This window comes from Phyllostomus discolor, chromosome 3 (assembly GCF_004126475.2).
Source record: "Phyllostomus discolor isolate MPI-MPIP mPhyDis1 chromosome 3, mPhyDis1.pri.v3, whole genome shotgun sequence".
In the NCBI taxonomy this organism is placed as follows: Eukaryota; Metazoa; Chordata; class Mammalia; order Chiroptera; family Phyllostomidae; genus Phyllostomus; species Phyllostomus discolor.
Genome location: NC_040905.2, coordinates 10191192 through 10207441, shown reverse-complemented (window position 1 = coordinate 10207441; position 16250 = coordinate 10191192). Strand labels below are relative to the sequence as shown.

General features: G+C 46.8%; 1 protein-coding gene across 2 annotated transcripts in view; it reads left to right on the top strand.

Annotated features, from left to right (window-relative positions):
• Window positions 1-16250, top strand: part of WDR70 (WD repeat domain 70) — a 221509-nt gene that overhangs the window by 188622 nt on the left and 16637 nt on the right. For both annotated transcript variants that reach the window (XM_028527092.2, XM_036020201.1), the window contains exon 14: window positions 15769-15869. In XM_028527092.2, the coding sequence (XP_028382893.1) occupies window positions 15769-15869 (101 nt within the window). The remainder of the gene's footprint in view (window positions 1-15768; window positions 15870-16250) is intronic.

The window sequence follows — 16250 nt, the reverse complement described above, 5'->3', positions numbered from 1 at the left end:
GTGCCAGGCATTTCCTTGGGCAAAGAGAAGAAAGGTAGAGAGGAAAAAGCCAGGCGTTTGACACCTGACCCTGACTTCTGTTCCATTTGTTTGTTTGTTTGTTTGTTTGTTTGCTGAGGTACTTGGCGAGGGCCCTCTGTGTCTGTAAACCTGACTGAGCACAGTGAGGAGTGGAAATAAAAAAACACAACCTTTGTTTTTAAAAGAGCTATAACATTTAGCACAATTGGTCTAGCTGAAAGGAAGGGGAAGAAAATTTGCTTTGATATTTTCAACTAGACTACCCTAAACATTTCAAAGTTGAGAATCAACATATAATGGTAAAGTTCTTTTAAGGAAGAAAAAGAGTTATTTGTGATTACCTAAAGGATATTTGATTATCTTTAAGAACATTTCTTTAACTTCTGAAGAGAATAGATAGCAAAGAACAGGGATATATTAGATTTTTGCTTCTTTTCACTTGTTTTCAAGAACATCCCTTTCCTGTGAGAGAAAATGAAATCTAGATTATGCACATGTCACTTACATTCTTTAAAAAACACTCAGAATGTCAAGTATTAGGTATCCTATATCAGTTTGAAATCTTACTAATTTTTTCTCATGGAGCCAGCTCTGCAGCTAGAGAAGGTACATATTCTGAATCTGTCTTCCTGGAATTTTATCAGTTATCTTCATCTACATCAAATGGAGGGAAGTGAAATAAAAATGGCTTTTATATTGTTGTTAGTCCGAACTCGGGACTTCTCCTACAAGACAGGGAGAACCTGAAGTTTTTCTACCAGATTTATGTGCTTGCTTACTTAAGAACTATAGATACAAGCTGTATCCATGCCCCTTATTATTATGGGCATTGATGGAAAAAGATGCAATTATTGTTAAAATTACGTTAAGTTGCAATTTACATATTTACCAAAAGGATGGAAAATTTCTTATTTAAGGCCCGTATGTCTGATTATAGAAGTAGCTTACTACATACAATGAGGTCTGTCCGGACGAAGTCCAGCCATTGTTAATATTAACAAATGGTTTGAGGGGCATCGCTGTAACCTGACAGCCAAGGAGAGTGGACTGGAGTGCACATATGTGAACAATGATGACTTCACTGTACTGGTCAGTGGGGGCAGTAGATGCTGCTGAGTGAGCATGTGAGCTGTGTGGCCATTGCATTCAAAATGACTGAGTGGAGCCCTGCCTGATGTGGCTCAGTGGATTGAGTGCCGGCCTGCGAGCAAAATGCCTTAGTGAGTAGAGCAACATGTCTGCATCAAATTTTACGTTAAGCTTGAACATTCCTCCATGGAAACTATTCAGATGACTCAGAAGGACGCAGCTATGGGCACTGGCGACTGGCAGCTTCATCAAAACAATGCGCCCGCTCTTGCATCACGTCTCCCGCACAGTTTTTTGGGGAAACATTAAATCACACAGGTGACTCAAACCCCCCATAGCTCAAATGTGGTACCCTGTGGCTTCTGGCTTTTCCCAAAACTAAAATCTCCTTTGAAAGGGAAGAGGTTTCATACCGTTGATGAGATTCAAGAAAACACAATGGGGCAGCTGATAGTGACTGGGAGAACTGTGTGAGGTCCCAAGGGGCCTACTTTGAATGGAATTGAGGCATTGTTGTCCTATGTACAGTGTTTCTTGTATCCTGTGTATACTTCAATGAATGTCTCTATTTTCCTACTACATGGCTGGATGTCTTCTGGACAGACCTTGTATATTGAGAAAATAAGGTCCAAGTTGTATAAAACAATCATTTATTAAAAGAAAAAACACCAAATTTTGATGAAGATCAATGGCATTTTCTTTTTTATTTAATTGGGTGAAGTTTTGAAGGGAACGTGAGTTTACATTATTTTTCCTTACCTTATAAGAGCTGATGCTTCATACATACATATCAATGAGGATTATCAGATTAGCTTTTTGTATGTTAATTGTATTTTTATGATTATAAAAATAGTATATATTAAATCCCAGCTTGACAATGAAGAAAAGGTTATTAAGAAAATAAATATCAAATGTAACCACATCACCCATAGATTATTCCCAGATATGACATTTAAATTAATACATTTTTATGTCCAAGAAAATTATTATATGTGTTAACATATAAAGTGACATACTATATGAAATGAAAGTATTGCCACTTTTATTTCCCATTAAAAGTTTTTATGTTCTTATTTGGAGAGAATATTGATATTTTAAATCCAAAGAGATTGAAGAGGAAGAGTAAATGGGTATAACAGGGCCATTAAGTAACGGACCCTCCATGAAGCTAGTTGTTTATCTTAACTCATTAGTGTCGGGGGACATGCTGGCCATCCCGATGGTCATCTCCCATTACTTGTGCATATGGAGGAGAACAGAAAGGTCATTCAAGTTAAGGGACATTCCAGTAGTCCTCAGAATTGGCTCTGGAATGTGCCTTTGTTCTTGCGTTGGAATACAGAGATAAGCACCCTGTGAAGGTCTGTCCCTGAAGGAGCTGGACCCACCTGTGCTCCTGTCTCGTCCTCGACCGGACTCCCCATCTGTCTCATGGGTGCAGAGTCCCAGTTCAGGCAGGACCGCGCCTCTTTGGAAACCGTTTTCTAGAGATGAGTCAGGTGGGGTCCTCGCTCAGTCAGGATTATTCAAGGACCCGTGCACCCAGGGAGCTCGAGCTGTCTGCCGGCCGTGCAGATGCCAACCGAAAATGACCGTGAAACAAAGACCACATTTGGCATTGACCTGCCTCCTCAGATACGGTACAGCCCTCTTCATGTGTAGCACACGGGGATGGAAAAACTGGACTTGGAATTCGCTGGCTTTCCATGATCTGATTTTCATTAAAGAGCAGTCAGGCAACTGATGGACTGGGGAATAGCAGGTGCTTTGAATTATGTATCATTTTGAATAAAGAGGTATCAACTTAATGAAATTTGCTGTAATTCACTTTCTTGGGAAGATTAAACAGTGAGCATTCTAGGCAGATCCTAATGAACACGCTTCTGTTTAATAAAATACGCCTTTTCCCGCAGCCGGGTGGTGGGACAGAACACCCATCAGCGGTGTACGGAGCGTTTGCTCGTTGAGACCAGGAAGGCAGGGCAGTGAGCACTGGTTGAACCCGGTCTTCCGAGATGCATGGATGTTCGGTAGGGAAGCTGGGAGTAGGAGGAAGTGGTGACGTTTTAGTGCAGATCTGCCAGCACAGCAGTTGCCTAGTGGTTTCTCTAGCCCCACCCTTCCCAGGGTCCAGGGATAAGCCCCAGCCTGGCTCCCATGCTGGCGTTTCACTGTCAAGAAGCACCGTGAGTGGCCAGCACTGCTTTCCCTACGATTGTTTTCTTTAATCACTGAAGAAAAGAGATGCCGTCGGGCTATGATGAAAAACACTACTGCATTTTTGCCGCTTTCGTGATTCAGATTAGTGAAACCTTTCTTGGGATATTCCGAAGCTGGCAGCGCACACACCAGAGCTCACTTTAAACAGTCGCTGGAATTCAGCCTGGACGCCTCACTAAATTAGCTTCACACTGCCCGAGAGTGGGGGCTGGTGTCAGCGAACCTCGATGAAGTTCCTTCTCGGTTCTTGTTGCCTCTGAAGGTCTCAGGTCATGGGTGTCCAGGACAGTGGTTTTCAGGATTTGAAGGTTACAGGCCGGTGCTTGCCTGTAGGCATGTGAGAGGACAGAGGAAAGGGACCATTGATGTCATGGTGTTTTTACTGCCGGTATCTCCCTGAGCAAGTCTTAAAAGGCTTAGATGGGGAAGAATGACAGGCACCAGTTGAGTGTTTTGAAGGTTTTTTTTTTCTTTTAGTATTTAAAAAAATCACACTGTGAAATGGATCTCTTTGTAAAGTGTGTATTTCTGTGCTTTTCAGCACACGTTTAGTTTCGTATAGCCACCGCAGCACCGTCAGCACACACACAGAGCAGTCCCGTCACCCCCGGGTCCCCTTCGTGTGCCGTCCCTCCGTCACCACCCTGCCAGCCCGTGCCCCGCCCCCACTCCTGGCCCTCAGCACTCACTGATTATTCTTCCTCACCACAGGGGTGCCTTTCTAAGGACCCCTTCCAAGTGGACTCATGCAGGACGTAACCTTTTTAGACCCACTTCTTTCTACAGAGTGAATGCCTTTGAGATTCATCCAGGCCGTTTGTGCGAAGCACTAGTTTGTTACATGTTATTCCTGGGTAGTTTCCACTGTCTAGCACAGTTTATCTGTTAAAGGACATTTGGTTGTTTCCCGTTTTTGGAGATGATGGGTAGAGCTGCTATAAGCATTCACATACATGTTTTTGTATATGATCGTAAGTTTTCACTTCTCTAGGTAACCACCCTAGAGTAGGCTGGCTGGGTCATGTGGTGAGTGTATGTATATTTTTATAGGAGAATGCCAAGCCAGTCTTCAGAAAAACAATGCCATTTTGTATTCCCACCAATGGTATATACATTTTTCACTGTCTCTGTATCCTCGCCCATATTTTTTATTGTTGGCATGTTGAACCTTATACATTCTAATACATGTGGTGTAGTATCTCATCATGGTTACAATGAGCATTTTCCTACTGGCTTATGTTGAGGAATAGCTTCATGTGTTCATTTTCCATTTTTATATCATGTTTGATGAAATACCTATTCAGGGGTGTTGTTTTTTTATCATTTTAAAGTCAGGTTGTATTTTTTTACTGTTAAGTTTTAGATGTTCTTTATATATTGTATGTGCCAAGATATTTTGGGGGGGGGGGTTGGATATATGATTTACAAATATTTTCTCTCTGTTGTTTGTTTTTTAACTTTTTTCCAAATAGTGTCTTTTATGAAGCAAAAGATTTTAATTTTGATAAAGTCTGACTTATCAGTTTTTTTCTTTTGTAGAATGTGCTTTTGGTGTTACATCTAAGAACTCCCTAAGGGACCCCAAGTCACACAGATTTTCTTCTAAAAGTTTTATGTTTTAGCCCTGGCTGGTGTGACTCAGTAGTTGAGCGCTGGCCTATGAACCAAAGGGTCACCAGTTTGATTCCCAGTCAGGGCACATGCCTGGGTTATGAGCCAGGTCCCTAGTGAGGGGCGTGGGAGAGGCAACCACACATTGATGTTTCTCTCCCTCTTTTTTTCCTTCCCTCCCCCTCTGTCTAAAAATAAATAAATATATTTTTATAAAGATTTTAAAAAGATTTTATTTATTTATTTTTAGAGAGGGAAGGGAGGGAGAGAGAGAGAGAAAGAGAGAGAGAAACATCAATGTGCGGTTGCTGGGGGCCGTGGCTTGCAACCCAGGCATGTGCCCTGATTGGGAATTGAACCTGAAATGCTTTGGTTCGCAGCCCGCACTCAATCCACTGAGCTACGCCAGCCAGGGCAAGAAAATATTTTAATAAAATAAAATAAAAGTTTTATGTTTTACATTTAGGGGTATGGTCCATTTAGAGCTAATTTTGTGTAATAGAGTGAATTACAGGTTGAGACAGGGCTAGGACTAGGGTCAGGTTCAAGCACAAAGTTTAAGGTGATGCAAAAAAAAACCCTCAGTAATGAAGATAAATAATATTTTAATTCAACATTTAAAAATCAAAATTACTGTCAAAAATAATGACGAATAAAATACCAATATTCTAAATAAAAGTAGGATCAGTAACAGTGCTATGCCAAGCTGTATCAAAGCCTCAGGCACAAGAAAAAAATCAGTTTGTCTAATGCTGTCTTTATTTAAAGTTTTGACATTTGGTTCATCACAGATTTGGGGGCTGGGGGTATGGGGAGGAGCTGGAGTACCAGTATGGGGAAAACTGTAAACTGACTTCCGCTTCAGTGATACATGGAACTCGGGACTGATTCCCCATGTACCTACCACTGTTTACTCCCCAGAGCCCTCGAATAGGTGCTCCATGCCTTTTGTCAGGTTTTGTAACTGTGTTCAGAGGGAGAGACTGTGTGGCATGTGTTTTCTCTATCTCACCCAGAACCAGGAAGACTATTTTTTATTTTAAAAGATTTTTTTAATGTATTTATTTTTAGAGAGGGGAAAGAGAGAGAGAGAAACATCAATGTGTGGTTGCCTCTCCCTCGCCCCCTACTGGGGACCTGGCCCGCAACCCAGGCATGTGCCCTGACTGGGAATCAAACTGGTGACCCTTTGGTTTGCAGGCTAGCACTCAGTCTACTGAGCCACATCAGCCAGGGCAAGGAAGACTATTTTTAAATTTTAAAAAAAAATTACAGCAGGGATGGAAAACTTACAATGAAACAATACAAATTTCAGCAGATGTGGCTAGGAGGAATCTTCTAAGATTGCTGCCCTTTTGCAGAGACATTAATATTGTAGGAACTAAGACAGAATGTGCCACAGGCAAACCTTCTATCTGTTGCTCGCCATATTTTGCCATGTATATTGAGCACTTTTTTGCCCAAATTTTTGAGGGAAGAAGAAGGATGCGCATTATACATGGGTAGTACCTGAAATATCGTGTATCTGTTCTTGTGTTTTGTAATTATTTGTTACATGAAATTTCTTGTGCCATAAAATGCTAAAATTTCTTTATAATACAAAAAAGTATATAAATATAAATAAAAATTGAATTAAAAATTAAAATGAAAGGTTTTTTCCTGAAAGTTTGAGCCAAAAACATGGGTGCACATTATACATGACAAAATACGGTAATCAGCTGCCATCTGGCATCATTTCTAGGCATCACCTTCCAGGGTCCACCCTCTTGCCTACCTGAGAACTGCAGCTTAACTCGCCTGTGTGAAAGTTAGCCTGACTTTAGCAGAAGATTTCACCTAAAGAGTTCATGCCTATGTAGGAAAGCCCTTACCATCAGATCTTTTTTGTTTTCTTTACTTCTAGCCTCACCTTCTTAGCGCCCACCTCCTTCACTCCCATCCTCATGGAGGTAGAGGGCGGCTGAACACCATCCTCTGTGTCCTTGAGGGTTACCGAGTCACTGTTCAGTCTTCTCTCGTCTGAATGAGCCACAGTTCGTTGTTGTTCTTTTTAACATTTCCTTGTGGGGTATTTTCTCAACATCCTGTTATCTTTGACACTTTCTTCTCAGCTGTGTCTAGATCCTTAAGGGACCGAACTGGAGCAAGAGACTCCTCGGTGCTGTTTGGGTGCCGAGGGATGCTGATAATGCTCACCGTAATACATGGCACGTAGTAGGTGTTTGGTGAAAATGCGTTTGTTAGTTTTGCTTTACCTCTTACTTTATTCTAATATGTCCTTATTGGACTTACTGTAATGGCATATTTCCTACCACCCTGTCTTGGTTTTGTTTTTTTTGTTAATGGATTTTTAAAAAATTAATTTGGAATTTCAGAGTATAAATGTTTTATTTTAGATTTGATTTAAAAAAGTACACATTTTCTGAAGTATCGCAGGTTCGATTCCCAGTCAGGGCACATTCCTGGGTTGCAGGCTGGGTCCCTAGTGGGGCCACATGAGAGGCAACCACACATTGATGTTTCTCTCCCTCTCTTTCTCCCTCCCTTCCCCTCTCTAAAAATAAATAAATAAATAAATAAATAAATAAATAAGAGTCAAAACTAGATTTATATATGTTTTTAAAAAGTACACATTTTATTTTGCCTGCTTTTTTAAAACTTGAGATGATCCTTTTTTCAGTCTTACTAAAAATAGCTGTGTTTCAAGTTCCATGGAGGAAGCACACATTTACTGTGGATGCTTAAAAATACTGCTAATTTAAAACTCTAATGAGTATAATGTGTTTTGGTTGTTACAATGTTAATGAATATGATCTGTGCCCGGGATCTATTCTGCAGAAAACTCTCTGCTTTGAAGTAAAAAGCATTGGTTGGAACTTGTCACTGTATTTTTTCAAAAGTCCAATCATTACTGTCCCTTAGAAGAGAAGGCAAATGCTAATACATATCACTTCGTTTCTGGAGACTTTTAATTCAGGTGCGGTCATTTTGATCGTCAGCACACTATTCTTTGAAGTGTTCACCGCAGGGATCCACATCCCAAACCCGCAGCGAGATGCCTTTTCCTCTGAGCATCCCTTCGACGGCGGCGATCTCGCCGTTGGAGCTGTGTTTGCGGCAAAGTGCCCATCACACGCTGTTTTGGGAGCCATGTGTCACTGAAGGCAGAGGAATGAGGACAGAAGGAGGGCTGTCCCGTTTAACCATTCCCCATCTTCTAGTGTCATCTCACCTTGGAGCAAAGGGCAGCTGCCACTTCTTGGTGTCAGTGGTTTCAAAGAAATTCTGTCTACTTTTGTGCTTTCATCTCCGGTCCTTTGGAACAGTAGAAACGTCAGCATTTTCCCTTTTCGTTAAACAGAAACTCCGCCCCCCTTCTCTACACGAGAGTTTAGTGCTTTATTTAATTGGTGTTTCAATGTATGCATATTCCCTTATGTAGACATAACTGCCATGAATGGCAACACTGGGTGAAGAATCAGACGCTCGATAATACGACCCTGATGAAGAAGCACGCTTGACTCCTCTGTAAAACATCAGAAAAGGAGGACTTGATTTTGTAGATGTTTGAAGGTGTTCAAGATGACACACTGTTCTTTACATGATGTATGCACACATAACCCGGCACCGTGTCCCACCACTGACAGAAGACCACGAGAAGGACTTTATGTCTTGCAGAATTTTTTCTGGCCGTGTTTCCTCTCCCAGCCTGAGTGTGATGAATGATCTTTGGGAACAAGTTTTCCAGCTGTTGCATCAGAACTCCGGCCAAACCTCCACTCTTATATATAATGTGGGAAAGAACGAGCTCTATAATGAACACATCTCCCAGGGTCGTGTTTTTTCCTTTTCTGGAGTGATCGATAGTGCTGGGTCTTGTGTGAGGAGAGGTTGTGAGACCTCCAAAGAGCTAGATGACAGGGTTGATCTGTGAAGCATCTTTCCCTGTCCTGTGTTAAGGTAAATAGTGCTCTTCATAGCCTGTGAAGCTCGTCTTTGAAGAATTAGTGTTTCCCGTACATTTTTGGTTTTACATACTTGATGGTTTCCAAGCCCTGATCATTGTATTTCTTTTTTTTTTCTTTTTCTTTTTTTTTTTTTTAGATTTTATTTATTTTTAGAGAGGGAAGGGAGGGAGACAGAGAGAGAGAGAGAGAGAGAAGCATCAACGTGCGATTGCTGGGGGTCATGGCCTGCAACCCAGGCATGTACCGTGACTGAGAATCGAACCTGCAACACTTTGGTTTGCAGCCTGTGCTCAGTCTGCTGAGCTATGCTAGCCAGGGCTTGATCATTGTATTTTTTATCTAGCAGTTAGGGATTTAATAGCTTTATCCATTTATGCTTTGTTCCATTAACACAAAGACAGGATTTATGGTCACGTCTTTGTGCCCCTCTTAACTAGTGATGAAGGAAGAAGGCTCAAGGGCCTGGGTCTGTGTGGATCGATGGAGAGAGGTGGCCATAGGTAGTGCCACCCACGCTTTGCCACCCCTGTCCTGTAAGAGATAATGGGATACAGACAGACAAGACCCGGAGCGCCTTGCCTGAGGCTCCAGCACGCCAGGCCCCTCTCAGGCCCGGGGGCTCCTTGTCTGCACCCACCTGCAGCCCCCCTGGGTGCCCACAACTCCCTGGGTGCCCACAGTGGGAGGCTCTGCCGGGGTGCTGGTTGGGAAGAGCTTCCCGGAAGTGCTGCTCCTCGGTGGATCTCTGCGGCGTGGGGCCCCCGGGGCAACTGTTGCCCAGTCTATGGACTCCAGCTCCCAGACTCTTGTCGATAAGAATAATCGCCAGATTTTCTTCAATCGTAATCTGTGCTCTCTTTGCCTTTATCAGTTCTTCTCAAACAGCAGGATTGGACCGAACTAAAATTTTAGTGTTTTGAATTAGATGAAGAGAATTGTGTTTAATTTTCTTACCCGAGAGACTTTCCATTTTCTCTGAGAACGTTTTCTCGTGATGAAATCCTTAAGGCAGGTTTGCTGTCAGATGCAGATGTGACTCATTTAGGGCCAAGGACCACTACCAGATTCCAGATTTTTGCTGCTTTAGTGCTCCCCTTCATTTCAGAGCAGAGGCTGTAGGTGAACGGATGTTAACACATGCACTTTTCATGGGCTTGGTGAGAATTAACTTGACCATGAGATGACAGTTTTTACAAAGTGTCACCTGTGCGTCTGCCCCAGATATCTGTGGCAGGGGCGGAGCCACCCTTGCCCTCCAAGGGCTTCCCTGTAGCAGCCCCTCGTCCGGTGAGAGTGCCGTGGCCTGCTCTCCTGTTCGCCACTGGGATTCTGCTGGTGTGTGGGGAGAGGAGTCGCTGGGCCAGGGAAGGGAGGAGAGGGAGAAGATTCCCAGCAAAGAGCGACCGTCGCTGCAGGCCTGGGCCTGCGGGGGACTTCCCTGGAGCTGGAGGGGTGTGGAGGAAGAAGACAGGATAGGCATGAGCGCACCGGAGGAGCAGGGTAAGGGTCTGTCTTCAGTCTGTGTCCTGCCAGGGATGTCTTTGTGGGGGCGGGTGGGCGTTGGGAAGTCTGATTTATTGGAGACTGCGGCTGGCTCACAGGTTTGCTTCCTGAGTTGCGGAGGGGTGAGGCCAAGACCCCCGGCCTGTGCGCGCTGCAGAATCACCCACGTTCGTTCGGGGAAGGCAAGGCCCTGGGAAGGCAGGACAAGGCCTGGAGAAGTTTGGAGAATTCTCACTCACCCCTCTACCTCCCCAGTCCAGCATTTGCACGTGGGAAGCGGTTTTCTTTCTCTGTGAAATACAACTTTGAAAGTCTGAAGCTCTTTCTCCAGTACTTTTCCATTTTCTCTGGCTGCTTTTTATTCGTCTTGGACTCACATCTTGGTCTGTGTTCTTAGCCCCGGGGATCAACACGCTCGCACACGACCGTGCCAGCACGCCAGGACGTCCGTGCCTGGGAGGCTGCCCCTGGACAAGTCTGCAGGACGGTGGGACAGTCTCCTGCACTGGCAGGTGCAAGGCCCTTGACTTGAAAATGCTGGCAGACGCTTGTTCCTAACCCAAGAGTCACCGAGTTAGCCTCTCCACTCTTGGACTTCATGACCCCAACCCAACAGGAAAAAACCAGATGCAGTTCGGCTCACAGGACGGGTCAGCAGCTGGGAAGGATCAGGAAATGGTGTTTCATCATAACCGTGTCTCAGATACAAAGTTACGAAGGGCGTTGGGCTCCTCTCCGCCTGTGAAGTGGACTCGGGGTGGGGTTTGGATGTGCATTACAGACGCCGAAGACGTTACGCAGGCATTGATTTCTTTTGTAGTAACATTTGTGGGCCGGGTAGTGGTGGGCTTTTTTCCTCTGCGATTTTAGTAATACCATCTGCTCTTTAATATAAACTTGCTAAGGTTTCTACTTCTGGGTTAGGTCAGTTTGGAAATGATATAAACTCTCCGGCGCCCCTTCCTCCCCATCTTCTAAAACAGGACTTGCTGTAATTAGGTCGTATAAGGGAGCAAGCCTTGAAGCTGGAGGAACCTGCCCGCTGCTCCCAGCTGCTCTGCGTGCGGGGCCGTGACCTCGGGAAGGCTGCCCGGCCTCCTGCAGACCCGGTTTTTTCTCGTGAAGTGGAAATGAGTCGAGTAATTTTGTAGTGTTGCTGTTGTCAGGATTCAGTTGCTTTACATAACAATGGTCCAGATACCTCCTAGTTCCCTTCCTGCCGCGTCCTAAAAGATGAATTTATTTCTCTCACTGGTTTAATTTCCCCTTCTTTATTTGCTTCCATGATTTCACTTAAAGTAAACCCCCAAACCACAGAAAGAAATTACTTGGGGTTTTTTTTGTGGCCTTTTCACTTTTGCTCAGGGGTGGTTCCAGAATTTCCCGTTTCAGAGTTTGGACACCACCATCCGTGCACAGCGCTCTCTTCTGCCCCAGCCCACCCCCCTCTTCCTCCTCTGGTCTCTGTGGAGAAGAAAGATCTCTGTGTTGAGCACGTCAAGGCTTGTAACTCCTCCTTGTCATCTGGCTCCCGATCTCCGGCTCCGGTGTCCCTTTGGGGCTGCCGCCGCGAGAGCTGAGTGCTCTGGGGCAGGTTGGCGTTGCTGTGCACGGCCAGCTTAGAATGCTAAAATGAAAGTGGGCTTTGGTTGAAAAGACTATAAACCTAGTTCGGTGTTCACATGGAGTTGAGCTTAGGCAGCCAAGGAGGACATTCGCCGTTCATGTGTTTTAGTGAGATGAAATAGATAAGCGTGGTAATAAAGTGTTTTAGCAGTTTAACTAAGCACATCGGTGTGTTAAGATAATGCAGGCTCATTTCAGGGTCTAGTTCTTTGCTCTACCGTGGTCTGCTGCCATTTGAAACCTGTGATACAATGTATAAGGCTCTCGCTTTGATCCCTGTAGACCTCCTCACGGCATTCTTCTCTGGTCCTTTCATTCAGATGCGCTTTCTTCATTTGCTGCACGGTTCAGTATGTCTGCGGGTCGGAACGTGTCGGACCCCCGGCTGCAGAAGCACCTCCTCCAGAGCAGAGGATGGGGGAAGCTGGGTGGATGGTTGATGGAGTGAATGCACTCTCTGAAGTAGCTGTAGCCTCATCTGTCTTCCCCTGGCTCCCCGGGCTTCTCGCAGGCACGTGTCCCATTGTTGCAAAGTGAAGCCTGGGACGTGTGTTTGACAAGTCGGCAGCGTGGCCGCTCAGCTTGCTCCCCAGCCCCGCCGCCGTCTCGGGGATTGTTTGGTTTGGCAGGGGGCCAGCTCTCTGCTATAAGATGCATTTCCTTGACAGGGCAGAGTACGGAGCCGCATTAGCTGCAGAGTTTATGAAGGTTAGCTAAACACACACAATAAATATTAATAAACAAAAAAGGCCCACCCACCTTTGACTTTGAATTCTGTTTCTTCTTTCCATGCCCTGGAATCCCTGAAGCATTTGATTAATAACCAGCCTGCAGGGTAATTGAGCCTTAAGGACCCTTCACTAGAGCCAGACGGCTCACAGAGCCCGAGCTGGCCGCGCTGGTGACTCACTGTCGCAGTGGGTGGACGGTGGCTCCGGGGTGACTGTCAGTGCCGGGGCTCTTGTTTGCCCTCTCCTTGCTTCTGTGTGAGAAGCAGTGCAAATGCGCTTCTCCGTGAGAGCTTTCGGGGACCAGCCAGGTGTGCGTGTGTGTGAGAGCTCTGAGGGCAAAGGTCACGAGCAGGACTAGAGAGGTGCACTGCCCAGGCTTGGCCTCCCTGGAAAGCAAAGCAATCGGACATTGGTCCGCTCGCCCGGGCAGGTGCCTCTCTGGAACATTCACACCCTCTGCGTGGAGGGAGAGAGAACAGTAACCTGCTGCCCCTGGAAACTGCCCGTTTGGCTGGGTGTCTTGGAATCTACCAGGCCTGCATTGTGGATCTTTTCCAGTTCTGCACCCTACACACTTGAAAACGTATTTGGGAACCAGTAATCTCAGACTGCTTAGCCAGACCTCCAGAGAACCAAGCAAGAGGAATAACGATAGTACCGAGTCCTTAAGCTTGCCCCAGGGCCACTTGTGAGTAGCTGAGGTTCCTGAAGGTCGTGGAACACCCCCCAGCGCCCCCCCCCCCAGTTTCCTCTTGCTCTCTGATTTGGGCACATTCCTCTTTAGGACCACGTGAGGAGAGACCTGACCCTAGTGCATTTGTAGGGTACTTGAGTACAACAATGGCCTGGGGAAATAAAATTATTTTCCCTCATAGGGGAAATGATTACTACCTCATAGGTACTAATATTTTAACTTGAAAACGATCTCCAACTCCAGTTGGTGGAGCAATCCATTTAGGCACAGGTGAACTGTGACTTCTAATCCATCTCTTCAGCAAAAATTCACCGAGCACCAGATACCAGTCTAGGGACTCGGGATACACGGTCACACAAAGCAGACCAAGGTCCCCGCCCGTGTGGGACATACGTTCTAGTGGGGAAGGCAGGACGGTAAGCATAATTCACAACAAATTACATGTTATGTTAAAAGGTGATATATGCTATGGAAAGAGAAAAAGCGGAATAAAGGGAGTTTAGGGTGCAGCTGTGCAGCAGTAACACCGAAGCAGAGACTCGAGGGGATGAACATGGGCGTGGATGAACTTACTCCACAGAGGGCTTAGGGGGTTGTGTGTGTGACTCTCCTCACGTTTCCACGCGCCTGGCCACATCCCTCTGGGGGTCCCGGTGGTCCGGGAGTGGTTCTCCAGTCGGTCTGGGGGCGGGGCACCTGCGGCCAGGCTGCGCCGTGCAGGCCCCGAACTGTCGACACGTGTCATTCCCGCTTGCCCGCCGGGCAGTCTCTGTAGGAGACACGCACAGACCGTGTGCACGGCAAGGACAGCCCTCCCCCAAAAGTCAGACCGCGAATGGTTTTGTGAGTTATGATTCTTTTAAGTTTTCCCGTTAATAGCCACTCACTATTGTCTGTGTGAATATATTTAAATATATATTTATGTCCCTTTAAGTGCAGGCACCATCGAGTTAGAGTTAAGAAACACTGTGGGAAGAAAACTTAAGTTGTGAAAATCTACCCATCTAGCTTAATCTCCCCCACCCCAGCAGGGAGAGCACGGCCGTGCTGGGGCGAGGTTTTCTCGGTAGGACACCTCAGCCCCCCTCGGGGGTTCCACCCGCCGTGAGTCGGGGGTCCTGCCGGCCCCTCACGCCTCCTCCTTGGGTCCTCGGGAGTCTGAGGAGAGGCCGGGCAGCCGTCGAAACTTCACACGTATTTTTAGCCGGTCACGTGGGAGCCAGAATTGCTATCAAAAGGGACCTTGGAGATTCCCCGAGAGTCTGTCCTAACAAAAGGGAGAGAGAGATGGTTAGGGAAAAGGGACCAAAGAAGTTCAACCCAAGGCCGATCTGGGAGACAAACCCCATGATTCTCATTTTACTATTGGAGTGCAAGAGGGCAGGGCCTCGTGGTACTCTCTTTCCCTTGGTCCTCGTGCCCCGCTCGGGGCGTGCTAGGTTGTTAGTAAACGTTGCCGTGATGTCCCCCACGTTTCTTACCCCGCCACGGGGAGAGCGGCAGGCCCAGCACGCGTGTTTGTGCCTGTCACCTCGAGCGTCTTCTTCTCCCCTTAGTTCTGTCCCTGCTGCCCTCTCCCCGCAGACAGAAATTAAAGCCAGGTGGCAGTTGCGCTGGTTCTTCCCCCCGCCCCCCCCCCCCCCCCCCCCCCCCCGCCCGGAGCACCACTCACTTCCCCCACAAGGAACGAAATGAAAGGATCAGGACTTCCTCGAACCTTCTCTTCAACAGCTTTCCATTTAGGTCCCTGCCCAGTCTCTGCATTCCGAGTCTCTGTTTTACTTCTGCAGTTGTCCTGCTGGTTTATCTCAGAGTTAGGGCGGGAGCCTTCGGTGCCTGCAAATATGCGTTGGTCCTGAGAAAGCTTTATGAGCTTTGGATCTTTGGGAGCTGAAAACAGTAACCACCTGGCCTCAGTCTGCTCTGCAGAGCAGCACGTTGTGAGTGCGGAGGCATGAGCCACCGAGATCTGCCTCAGCGGCAGCAGGACCGAGCTCCGGGTGCCGGGCATCGCAGGCTGCCAGCCCCCGGAGGCCGTGGGGCGGGGTTCACAGCCGTCAGGAGCAGGGAGAAGGGATGTTAGGAGGGGGACATTGTTGTTGTTTTTACGGTGTCACCCAAAGAAGTGACAGTATGGAGCTTAACCTCAGGAATAGGACCTTGTGGGTTAGAAGAAAATGCCCTAGAACTTGGGGCGACTGTTCATGTGGCGTTCAGTTTAGTAAACTAGCCGTCGGAGCAGCAGCAGCAGGCTTTCCTGACTTTGCATTCGGCCTCTGTTGGTTACCATGCCTTTCCTTTTCAGAGCGTGGTCCGCTGCCTGTGGCATCCCAAGCTGAACCAGATCATGGTGGGGACCGGAAACGGACTGGCCAAAGTCTACTACGACCCCAACAAGAGTCAGAGGTATTTGGGAGTGTTGCCTCTTTTGGAGGGACGACAGCGGCTGGGGGCAGGGCCTTCTCTCATTTCACCCTGCTTGTATTTATCTCCTCCTCTGATGGGGATCCGCCCTGGCAGAAAATGCAGCTGGCACAGAGTGACGCCTCAGACTTGTATAGCATTGTACTTGAAAGAGGATTCGGAGTCGCCCTTGATCCCTGCAGAACTCAGAGTGCAAGTTTCCTGGGGATTTGCAGTCCTTCGGCTGAGATGTGGCGGGCGGGGGGGGAGCCCTGCCCACTCTGCATTCTGCCCTGGACGGCGGCATTAGCGGCGATGCGTGTCGGGGATTAGCAAAGCGGGGCACCGGCCACACACAGGAAATGGGACCGGCTGGTCCGTTTT